General features: G+C 32.2%; 1 protein-coding gene across 2 annotated transcripts in view; it reads left to right on the top strand.

Annotated features, from left to right (window-relative positions):
- The first annotated feature begins 998 nt into the window (after nucleotides 1-998).
- Nucleotides 999-12,852, top strand: part of LOC140047082 (ribosomal RNA-processing protein 7 homolog A-like) — a 28,559-nt gene continuing 16,705 nt past the window's right edge. The window contains exons 1-3 of one of the 2 annotated variants that reach the window (XM_072091904.1): nucleotides 999-1,057; nucleotides 4,891-5,030; nucleotides 6,916-7,047. In XM_072091904.1, the coding sequence (XP_071948005.1) occupies nucleotides 4,935-5,030; nucleotides 6,916-7,047 (228 nt within the window). In that variant the 5' untranslated portion in view covers nucleotides 999-1,057; nucleotides 4,891-4,934. Of the gene's footprint in view, nucleotides 1,058-1,271; nucleotides 1,363-4,890; nucleotides 5,031-6,915; nucleotides 7,048-12,852 lie in introns of those variants that run through there. The other variant, XM_072091897.1, reaches the window with a different exon arrangement.

The following is a 12,852-nucleotide window of genomic DNA, read 5'->3' on the forward strand; positions in this document are numbered from 1 at the left end:
ATATTAGTTTTTAAGCATAATTGTCCTTTTTTTACTATGTGATGATCTGAGCATCTAATAATGTACATTTATATTTTCCGTTCAAGTATGTGAACATATTCATATATTTCGCTACCATGAACACCAGGTGATCGATCCCAGCAGGAATGGGGGTAACACCGGAACAACCCAGGTGCGAAAGGAACATCTTGATATCAGATGCAACCTATCTCCTGGAGAAACCTTTTAATATTTGACGACAGCAGTGACCTGAAACCCGGGTCGAATTAAAATAACCTAGAAAATACGAATTACTTTACGATCACTTCATATCACTTTTCTGCATGGGGTCTATGCGACAGCTGGTGCGAGGGGTAAATTTTCAACATTTCCACGGCATAAACACAAGAGTTCACTAAACGCGCTTCATACTGCTGAGGTCCGTCAATGACACCACCGTGAACTTTCAAATACGTACACGTTAACTTTCTGGGAGTATGTCTCGCTTGACGCACACGTCGCGTGACCCAGCCTGCTCTGATACCATGAACGCACGCGTTTTGTCACAACATTTTATATAAACTTTCACTATTTAACCTTTTATTTAAACTTTAATAAATAATATAAAATGAATGTATAATGTTATTAAAGTTTATTTTTATCTTTTCTAATATAATTATTAGTGAGTTCAGAATAGAATTTAATACCTAAGGCACTTTTCTAAGTCAATAATAGTGTCAAGAATGTATTGTTTCTTTGAACACCGTGAGTTATCTTGTTTGTTAATGTTTGTATAAGACCCATGGAGGTATACATTGTATACCTCCATGATAAGGACATTATTAAAGGATATCAATGCATTGTGATTAACAGTAGAAATAATTTTTTTACTGCCATTTTCAGAGCTTGAAAGGTTTAAAGCATATAATTGTTTTATCTCTAAACAGCTTTGTGATTGACGTCATCAGTAAAAACGCGGTACTCTAATCACCCCTCAACGTATTAACTGTTACACACCCTTTCCTCCTTTTTACCTTTCACCATAATGTGACATCTTAGGCCTACTACTACTTTAAAAGTAAGTTGTATACGCCATTTTTTATTTCGTCACATTATAGTCTACTTGACCAAATCACCGGGGAGTTTAAGTGTTCAATCAACGGTTGTTTATGTGTGTTTTTCAGAGAAGAGTGAAATTAAAGCGAAAGTAATTTCAATCTTTTCTGGCTTTGTTTCCAATGGGCCTATGTTATCGTACCTGTGATTAACCATTAAAATTAAGTGTGCAGATTTTAGCAATATCCTGGCAACTATCTACCAGAGAATTCATCATGGCGGAAGCGTCAACAAAATTGCAAAAAGAATTAAACATTGGTTTTAGTGGTATTGTTTTTTTTTTTTAATATTTATGGTGCTTAAAATGTTATATAGTAGATATTAAAAACATTCATAGGTTACAATTATACATATTTGTATAATAAAACCCATAATTTTCGTTCGTTCCGTCCCAGGCCGTACCACATGTGTGTGTTTTGTTTGCAAACATGAACGTCGTGGGTCGCGGCCCAATTTTAACGGCGTTGCTGATATATGCAGGCGCACCATGTATATGGTTACATATGCCTAGCTATGGTTCGATGTGCGAAAACAATCAAATGGAAATCCATACGTTCAGAATTGATATAAGAATTATTAATATTTATTTCTATTTTCCGCCTAGGCCTAGACGCTTTTTTAGCCTATATAGGCCTAGGCCTAGCAGTAGTAGTATATAATAATTAAATTAACGCCGTGGTTAGGATTCCGGCACCGGAACTCAACTGCCCAGCGTTAGGGAATCCGACACGCTATTGCGCATGCCCAGAGCGAGGTAATTGGCGACTCTATACTTATCAACAGCGATGGGTCATTTCATAGCTAGCTGCGCCACAGCGAAGAACTATAGCCTAGCCTAGATGCCTACTAATACGGGATCCACTAATAGTAAATACTAGGTTAGGCCTACCAGTTAGACGTGACCAGTGGGCCTATTTATTTTGTAATTAAAAAGGGGTCGCTTCATTCATATTTATAAACTTCATATAATTATGAATTATATAATTACATGACTAGTTTTATGATTTTTCAAGTACAAAATAAAAGATTTCATATAACGCATTATACTGTACAGTACATAACAAGCAATCACAAGTTGATTTGTCGACGGCAGCCACCGCGTGGATGTGAAAAAACTGTTCGGGAAGTCGGGGTCGCAACGCTAATTACAGCATTACGATTCTTAGATAGATACTGATTCTTATTAATATCATAATAATTATTTTAACGCGTGGCGTAGTCGTATTTTAATTATTAATTCATGTATGGCCTAGGCCAAGTTTCATCCATCGCTCGCGCAACGACTAACTAGGCTACAGTAAATCTCGATAACAATCCGACTCTCGGTGCTGTGGTGTGTGGCACTATAATTCACTATAATATAAGCTATAATTCACTTCCCAGAGCTCTGGGCATGCGCAATAGCGTGTCGGATTCCCTAACGGTGGGCAGTTGAGTTCCGGTGCCGGAATCCTAACCACGGCGTTAAATTAATTCTTATCTTCTTAATCTTAGTCTAGCCTAGGACACGGAGGCATACCTATAGTATATTACTGCTCTAGCCTCCTAGTAGTAGTACTCTTGTATGTAACTTACTACTACTAGACTAGGCTTAAATACTAGTATACTATTAGTTACCTACCTAGGACCTAGCTAGGCCTAGCCTACTGCTAGTTAAGCCTATTGTACTAGTATATATTTAGTTCTTTTATTTTACAGATAAATTTGTAATGCTTTTTTTTAATATTAAGCCTCATAAAAATGTTATTCTAAGCCTACAAAATACAACTGATACAATAGAACCCTATTAAATGGAGACTTTTTATTATTAAAGGTGTTGGAAGTGTAACACATATTTCTTGTTTGTTTGATGGTTAAGTGTCCCTAGTGGTGTGCACTGAATAGGCTTGTCCCAAAGGAGGGATTTTACTCTTTTGCTTTTATAATGTTAATTATATTTGCTTTTGATCAATAAATGTAATTATATGTTGGTTTTAAAAGCAAAAGTTGATGTCCCAGAGGAGGGGTTCTGCTTTATATTTTTCATTGTCATATATTTCTATATTACTTTTACATTAAAATATTTTGATTGTAGAGTTCAACTTGTGAACTCTTCATTTTTACTGTTTGGTTAAATTATTTTTTTGTTTATTATACCAGTGAGTAAAATAAATGTAGTATCACACTTAACTGTATAATATACTTTAATGCAATGCTTTTAGCAAGAAATTATGAACCTATCCTAGCATTATTGATAACCTTGGTCTGTGAATCAAGTCATATCACTTGTACATTACTTTTAATAAAAGTTCAATTTTAAATGGCCCTCATGCTAATGTTAAGTCCCCTGACAGTATAAAGAATACAAAGTATTAAGAACATAATTACACATAATACTTTAACATTAGAAGCATTCACATTATTATATCAAATAGTTTGTGATAATCGTAATTGGCATTGTGTACTCTCTATGTATCTAAAATAAATGTGTGTAAACATAACACATTTGGAAAGGTTTATGAATAAATTTATCAAAACTTATCTATCAAATTCTTGTGATACAAACTATATACAGTAGAACCGCTTCCCTTTTTTAAGAGACCACTATTCAGGGAACATCCCTTTTAAGGGACACTTTCCCATCAAACTATTACAAGGAGCAGCCAACCCCTATTCAAAATACACCTCTATTAAGGGGGCACTGAAGTGTATAATTTTATACTTAATTTTAATATAATTATTTGATTTTGATTTAATGCATTCAAGCTTAAAATTAAATTTGTTATTTAACTTCAAATTATATTTGCCATTCATGGGTGAAAGGTTATGGAAGAAATAAAACCAATTATTAACATTTTAAATTATAGCCAGAATTTCGTTTCTGGGTTCTTTGTTGAAATTTGTATGCTGGGTTGACCAGGGAGATGTCCTCGTTCTTCTCCTCCTCTTCCTCCTCCTACTCTTCTCCTCCTTCTCCTCCTCATCCTACTCTTCTCCTCCTCCCCTTCCTCCTCCTACTCTTCTCCTCTTTTCCTCATCTCACTCTTTTCCTCCCCTTCCTACTCCTACTCTTCTCCTCCTCCTGTTCCTACTCTTCTCCTTCTCCTCCTCTTCCTCATCCTACTCTTTTCCTCCCCTTCCTACTCCTACTCTTCTCCTCCTCCTCCTGTTCCTACTCTTCTCCTCCTCCCCTTCCTCCTACTCTTCTCCTCTTTTCCTCATCTCACTCTTTTCCTCCCCCTCCTACTCTTCTCCTTCTCCTCCTGTTCCTACTCTTCTCCTTCTCCTCCTCTTCCTCATCCTACTCTTTTCCTCCCTTCCTACTCCTACTCTTCTCCTTCTCCTTTTCCTCATCCCACTCTTTTGCTCCCCTTCCTACTCCTACTCTTCTTCTCCTTTTCCTCCCCTTCCTACTCCTACTCTTCTCCTTCTCCTCCTCTTCCTCATCCTACTCTTTTCCTCCCCTTCCTACTCCTACTCTTCTCCTTCTCCTCCTGTTCCTACTCTTCTCTTTCTCCTTTTCCTCATCCCACTCTTTTGCTCCCCTTCCTACTCCTACTCTTCTCCTCCTTTTCCTCCCCTTCCTACTCCTACTCTTCTCCTTCTCCTCCTGTTCCTACTCTTCTCCTTCTCCTCTTCCTCATCCTACTCTTTTCCTCCCCTTCCTACTCCTACTCTTCTCCTCTTCCTCCTCTCCTTCTTACTCCTACTCTTCTCCTTCTCCTCCTTCTACTCTTCCTCCTCCTACTCTTCTCCTTCTCTTACTCTGCTTCTCCTCCTGCACTCCACCTTAAAACTATATAATTTTATTAAAAGCTTTTCCAGTCAAGTTCAGCCATGAAAGTGATGCAGGTCATGTGATGTACTTTAAGGAGCATGTCACAAAGGAGCCATCCCAGTTGGAGGTGTCCAACAGAACAGTCTTTGTCATCAATGTTCCACCATATTGTACTCAGGTAATTATTTTTTACTTTTTTTGAATGGATTGTACCAATTAAGAAATGTCTATTCCATTATTGCATGCAATCCCTGTAATTCTATTGATTAAAAAATGATGTACAGTATCAAAAATAAAAATAAAAGAGATAATATTTTTAAATGATATGTACAGTAGAACTGTGTGCAAAATTCTTGCTTTTAAAAAATAATAAAATATATGAACAAAAATCAATCGTAGCATAGCAAAAGAAGTACTTCAATACTTGGAAGTGAAATTACTAAATTTTACCTTTCATCTATAATTGGAATACATCATTTAAATCTTTATTAAATGATAAGAAAAATTCAGTGATGCATGTAGTCTCGTTGAAAATAATTTGTTATAATTTTATGTTTTCCATTTGATACGTGATTTTACCTAGATTGAATATTTTTATATATATATTGTATATAAATTTATGTTTTTGTTTGTTTTTTTAAATTTCTATATGAATCACTGTTTAACTTCAATTTGATAATCATAGTAGGTTACAATATGAATGAGGCATGTTGTTTAAAATCAGGTTTTACTTGTATTGATTTGAATTTTGTATTTAGTATTTATTTTTTATTCGTAACAAAATCTCTTTACAAAAAAAAAGAAAAACCCATTATTGTCTATTGACAGTGAATCTAATTATCTTCAACATGGTTTTTTTTTTATTTGAACGTTTTCTTTTACCCTTCCCCATTGTCAACTAAATTGGTCCTAAGATGTATTATAACTTGGCCAATTATAGTGATAATGCAAGACGTTAGCATTTTACCACTTTGCGATACGTCCATAATGTTCAAACTCTGATTGATTAGTCCTTCGTGTCAATATGCGTGCATTGCAACAAACGCATAGATATGTCCAAGTAGACACTTTGCTTCCGATATCCATGCCTCACCGCGCATATTTGCTTTAACGTTCTAAATGGCATCGAATAATATTTATAGCTATCGCAAGATGAAACTTGATTCTCTCATGATTGAAATATTTTTTTATCTATATTTGACAAAATATAATATTTCATAAAAACGATATTTTGTGTGATTTTATAATTTATGAAGAAAGTTATTAATGGTAGTGTTTGATTTTAAAAGAAATGAATATAATCCAATGCTACTGTAGCTTTCTTTAAACATGTATGCATTGCTATAAGTGATCAATATTAACAACATAATAACAATTGGAAATCACACCATTTTAAATAATAGAATTTTAAAAAGAAATATGCACAATTCAGGCCATCGTACGCTGTAAAATGATTTTTAATTTACTATCCAAACAAAATGATACGGTATACTATTGAGGATGAATTAATAATTATGGTTAAATTAGTAAGAAATATGCACAATTCAGGCCATCGTACGCTGTAAAATGATTTTTAATTTTACTATTCATGAAGTTTAAACAAAATGATACGGTATACTATTGAGGATGAATTAATAATTATTGTTAAATTAGTAAGAAATATGCACAATTCAGGTCTCCATCAAAGACTATAAAAAGATTTTTAATTTTACTATTCATGAAGTTCAAACAAAATGATACGGTATACTATATGAGGATAAATTAATAATTATGGTTAAATTTCTAATAAATATGCACAATTCAAGTCTCCATCGTAATTTAATTTACTATTCATGAAGTTCAAACAAAATTATACGTATACCATTGATGATGAATTAATAATTATGGTTAAATTATTAACATTCAAGTACAATTGATTAGTACTGTAATTTATTATAAAATCTTATTTTATTTACAATCATATACAGAATGCATATATAAGAAATAAGTTTTTATATTCAAATATTTTTTGGAGTTATTGTAATTAATACTGATTATTGTATAAAATAATTTCTTTTTTTTAGGAATGTCTTGAGAGGCTATTTGGTTGCTATGGCGAAATTGAAGATATTGTTGTTCAGCAAACTCCAGGTCCATCAGTGACATCATCAAATTTGAAAACATCACAGTATTTTCCTCCAATTGAAAAGATAACGGTTAGAAAAAATAATCCAACATTATTTTCTTTCTGTAGTAATTCCTTCTTTAATATTACTGTACATTATTACTATTACTGATTATGAAAAGTCTTTAAAGATGTATTGTCCCCCAAAAACATGAAAAATGAAGATTAATTAAATCAGACTTTGAATAGGTTACTTTGTAGTTTTAATAAAGTTAATCACTTCCTTAAAAAAAATCCATTGGCTGGCAGCCAATTTGACCACTTTTGGCTTTAAATTACAGTTTGTTCATGTTAAATAAAAATTTTTTAGATCAAATTTTGGGATTTATGTGACATTAAAATGGCATATTCAACAACAAAAAAATTGTAAAATTATTTTTTCATGGGGACAATACATCTTAAATTTTCTATATGTACTCTTAAAAGTTGAATTGCATTTAACTGTTCTTCCAAGATGTTCTGTTTAAATAATTCTTTTAGATTTGACATTACAGTACTAACAGATTTTGAAGTTGACGCTGACAAAAAAAATAAGTGTAAAATAAATCATCAAATATTAGGCAAATTCTGTCACTTTTTCTAATTTAAGTGCTTTTATAAGCCTTTAGGCGGTTTGGAATAGGCTGTGCGTCCTCGGCCCATCTTATCACGGCTCAATTGCTTCCATGGACATGATAAGAATAATCAAATCTGTTTTGACACGTAACAATTTAATTTCTTGTGTCACATAAAATTGTACATGCAATTGACATATATAAATAATATAATTCAAATTTTTTTAAATAAATACATTTTTAAAATCTTATTTCAACAAGGTCAGTAACACTTGTATATATTACAAACTTTAATAAATTAATTTATTGAGGAATTGTGTTTGTACTTGGCACCATTTAAATGTAAAAGATAAATGTAACTAGTTTAACAAGGCCATTAAAATTCAAAAGGATTAAAAACAAAAGAACTTAATTACAAACTTTGACATCTACTACGAAGCAATTTATTATCAGATGTGAAATATATTTAATGGCCTTTGCTTGTATTGTATTGCGATATCAAAACCAATTTCCACTTTCTTCAATTTTTTTAACAAAAAGTAGGTCAAATGGCTATAAATTGTTTACTTTTTTCCATTTTTTTTTGGACAAAAAGTAGGTCAAAGGTAATATGTGTACTGCAGTTACTGCAGTAATAATACTACAGTACACTATAAGTATATTAATTTGATACAGTACACATACATAATGTCACTGTATAGTTCTATATAAATGGTGATGGTTTCCAAAAACCATTCATATACACTCACTAGAGGGTGACCGTGCGAAGCGAACGCACACTCTAGTTTTACAAATGAACTTAAAATGAACTGTGTGATGCAGTAATGTATACATTTACTGCAGTAAACTGTCATTGACTGTTCAATCAGACATCACCGTGTTTGGTTAGAAAAGCATATATATTCTATGGTGATGACATTTACATTTTACTTAATGTACTTTACAAATCCCAGGCCTAACGAAGGATGTTGTATGGAATTATGTGGCATTAGTCGTATTGTACATATCGTGATAGGTAGCCAACAAGGTTTAGTTTGTAGTGTGTTGTCAAGTTGAAAAAAAAATCACACACTGTCGCTGATGCTTTTATTTAAATTTAATAGTGAAAGTAATCTATGAAAAACTGATCCTTTTAAAGGAAAGCATGTTGAGGCATGGCTGTGTAGTTTTACTTTCAATATAATGGTTCTGTCTCCATTCTTGCACATGTCATTGGTTTATTTGATGTAATAGAATTGGAAATAATGGCGTACTCTGAATCTGTAACGGGGTTCAATTCAATTCAACTTTTTTTTTACCACAGAGGCCCAGATCAACTGGTTGTTCTTCCCTGAGGACCATTCACATACAAAAATACAAATACAATTTTTAGATATTATTTACAGCATATAAATTATAAATATAATTAAATTTAATGTGGGCGAGCTAGGTCTAAAGCTTTATGTCACAAAAAAATGTTCTTTGCCCATATATGGACATGATGATGTCATATCACTACCATATTTAAGCATGTCACTACCATATTTGGACACATGTTCACAAAAGTCATGTGCAGCCTTTGGACATTTACTAGTGTCTTTCAGTTATTTTCTTTTGCGTTTCTAATAATTGACATCAAAAATTGTTTTGGTTTGATTTCAGGGGTGAGAAAGTAGAGACATGCTTACAACGTAGAAATCGTAAAAATATATGATACTTTCTTTATGATGTTTTCACAGTAATTACAAATGTTGCCTTTAGTATCATTTAACCTTTTGTTTCATCAGACTGGCCGTCTAAATGTATTTATCGATTTAAACGTATACAGTATAATGACTGAAATATTTTGATTATGAATTAAAAAGATGTTTTACTATATGTACTGAAGTTGATTCAATATTTAATGAGTAGAAGGATTGTTTAATATCTATGTTTTTCAATGCGGCTGACATTTAACATCGTTTGTTACAGTAGTAACAATGTTTCATCATTATATAATGTTTACAACATCAAGGGGTAAAAGGTTATTGTTTTTATTCATGTCATTTTTTCAACTTTATTGTAAACAATGTTTTATCATGACGTTATCCTCATGCCATATCAATTTTATAACCATAACATTTCTTGATATCAATGGTATATTCTTATCAATTGTACTTTCTTGATATCAATTGTACTTTCTTGATATCAATTGTACTTTCTTGATATCAATTATATACTTTTATCAATTATACTTGATATATCAATTATATACTTGATATATCAATTATATACTTTCTTGATATAAATTATATACTTGATATCAAATATACTTTCTTGATCAATTATATACTTTCTTGATATTAAAAATACTTGCCCTCTATTCTCTGTTCTGTCAAGGCATAATGTCATAATCTAAGAAAGGACACATTAAAAATCTTATGCACTTTATGTTTAAAAAAAAAGCAATAACATAGATGGTCGTTGGAAGTTGTTGATGTGACCAATTCTAACAAAACAAGATTTTGTTTCCATTACGAATGTGGTTTACTCGCTGTAAACTTCCAATCAATGCATACTTTCAAGACCTGACCAATTTGATTTCTTCTTTGCTAATGTGGAGACTGAGCCTTTATGGCTTGTTCTCGACCTTTACCCGTCATTTTAATGATCATGTCACTTTTTTGTTGATGCATGTGTTCCATAATTGACAGCTTGAACTTTTACTCGATGACGGCTAAAAAAAAAAAATTATATTTGCGACCTCAATCAGTTATATTTGAAATTTTCACACATTTGCAATATAATTTTCTTAAACTTGATGAACTATCTTCGTCAGCTGTTGACCAATATTGACCATAATTAGCCTTTAATTTCCTTGTTTACCAGTATTACATAAAATATTATTTATATGTGAAAACATCTGTTGTTTCTTCATTAGATACAAGGGCATGGACGACTCCATTTCGTTGTAAATGATTTTATCATTTGTTTACAGTTGAATCTATTGTTGTTTAAGATCTACACTTTTTGTGATGACACAATAGGTTGGGTGTTGACATGGTTCCTTACCAATTTCAGGGTTCTTGGTCCAAATCCTGAGTTAGTACCATCATTTTTCTTATTGCCAAAACAACACAATTAGCTAGCTAAAATACAGGATTTGTGATTTAAAGAAATAAATAGGTCAGTGAAATTAAGAAGTTATGAATAATGGTATACCGTAGCTTTCTTACAATACATTTCTGTGATTTCAATCTCTTATGTTTCGTACGTCTATTAATTTTATCAATCAATAGATATTGCGAACAATACCTCTTTTGCTGTTAAACTATCTTATTACGATAAATGGTATAGTTTATCAGTTACTGCAGTGAAAGTATTATTTAATTGTACATGCTCAGTTCGTGTATTGGATTGCGGATATCTTTGATTGTATGTATTATGTGGATTATGGGCCACTTAAAATTTATACTAAATTTGATACATTTCTTAAACTATAATTTTGCTTAAAAATACTGTAAATATGAGGCAGATGGAATTGCACTAGTCTAATATAAGTTGTTGGATTTTCAACAATCTAGACATAAAAACTAAAATTAGTACTGGAACTGTATTGTGTTTAAATATTCTGACCTAGTACACTGGGTTTTGTCCACTCTGTGTCTCTCTATCTCTATACAGGTATATATTTTCCCAAGAAAAATATCAAAATGAATGCACTTAGTAACTGAGTGAAGTACTTGGCAAAATATTTCCACAGAGGGCGCATGTTGATATTTTGGCCCATGTTAAAAGAATATAAATTGTTCTTTTTTTCATTTGTGAGGTTATTAATTAACCGATTTTCTTTTTTCAATTTCAATAGGCATGTTCTTTAAGTATATATCTATTTACACTTTAAAATTTAGAATTGTAGGCCCTAACAAACAAGCAAGTACTATATTTTGAGCAAAATTCTATTTTACCAAGTAATAATTAGCAAAACATAAATACTGTATAAGGCACTATGTTGCAACAAAACATGGATTCTTTGATGTAATACAGTATTATAAAGCACACTGCATCCTTGGTTTGAAAGGCTTGGCGAAACATAGAGAGCTGAATAATATTATTCAACCTACTTTAAGTCAGTATGATAAAAGAGGGTTGTATAGTAAACATCAATCAATTTCATCTTTAATTTGATTAAACTGTAGCAGTATTCTTACATACTGTACTGTATATTTTATAAGATGTAATTGGGCAATGTTTTACAAACCAAGATTTATGGCATTTCCTTTTCATGTGATAAATAAATTTATTTAATGGTTAAAAACTAAATGTACAGGCTGCCGATTTCATTTTGCTCAATTCTCTAAAGTAATATACATTATCCATGTTTTAGACAGAATTAGTAAGCATAAATCGATATACCAGCTAGAAAATCTAACAACAGGATGCTGAGTTCCGGAGATCAAAGGGTTTATCTGTGGCTGCGACACTATCAGTTAATAGGCACCACACACTGCGGAGAATATGTACATGGTACAGTATTGCCGGTATCTGTCGCAGCCAGACCTAAGATCAAGGCGAGCTCGGTTTCCTGTCGTTAGATTGCCTTGATACCAGTAACTTTTATATATAGATTAAATTAAAGATTTGGATTTGTTGATTTATGATGGAATACAGAATAGGGAGGACGTCTTTTGGACCCAACAAAGTGTTTGCTTTTATAGTGTTTGTTCGTTTCCCAAAAAGGTGTCGCCATTAGCGTTGTCCCCTGAATAGTATTGTCCCAAAGGAGGGCTCTATTGTATATCCTCTTCAATAATGTAAAACAAAATTATTTCATGTTGGTTTAAAAGCGTAAACTATTAATTACCGCTATGATTATGATTGAAATTCCAACACATGTAAAGACACCTTAAAGAAACTCAAGTCTAAGCACACCATTGACGTCAGCTAAATTCATTTAGTACTAAGTCAATAACAAAATTGGTCTTTGTAAAAGACAATGATTTTATACTTTTTCTCAAGCTTACACTCAAGATCTTAAAAGCCAGCGGTGCTTTGAGTTTAAGTAGCTACAAATGGTCTCTTTTGAAGCTTGTATAACATACGATATAAAATATCATTTTGCTAGCTTCACTTTCTCTAACTCATCAAATGAACCAATTAAATCAATACAAAATGGTTTTATAGTATGTTCGCGTTGTTATACATTATCAATACCATCATCAAGCATCTGGATGTCTTTCAAGATGTGGGAAATTTATTATACATAAATTTAGTGTAATTACTGCTAAATCTATTTAAAGTAGAATAAATGCATCAGAATTTGG

The sequence above is a fragment of the Antedon mediterranea genome, chromosome 1 (assembly GCF_964355755.1).
Source record: "Antedon mediterranea chromosome 1, ecAntMedi1.1, whole genome shotgun sequence".
Classification (NCBI taxonomy): domain Eukaryota; kingdom Metazoa; phylum Echinodermata; class Crinoidea; order Comatulida; family Antedonidae; genus Antedon; species Antedon mediterranea.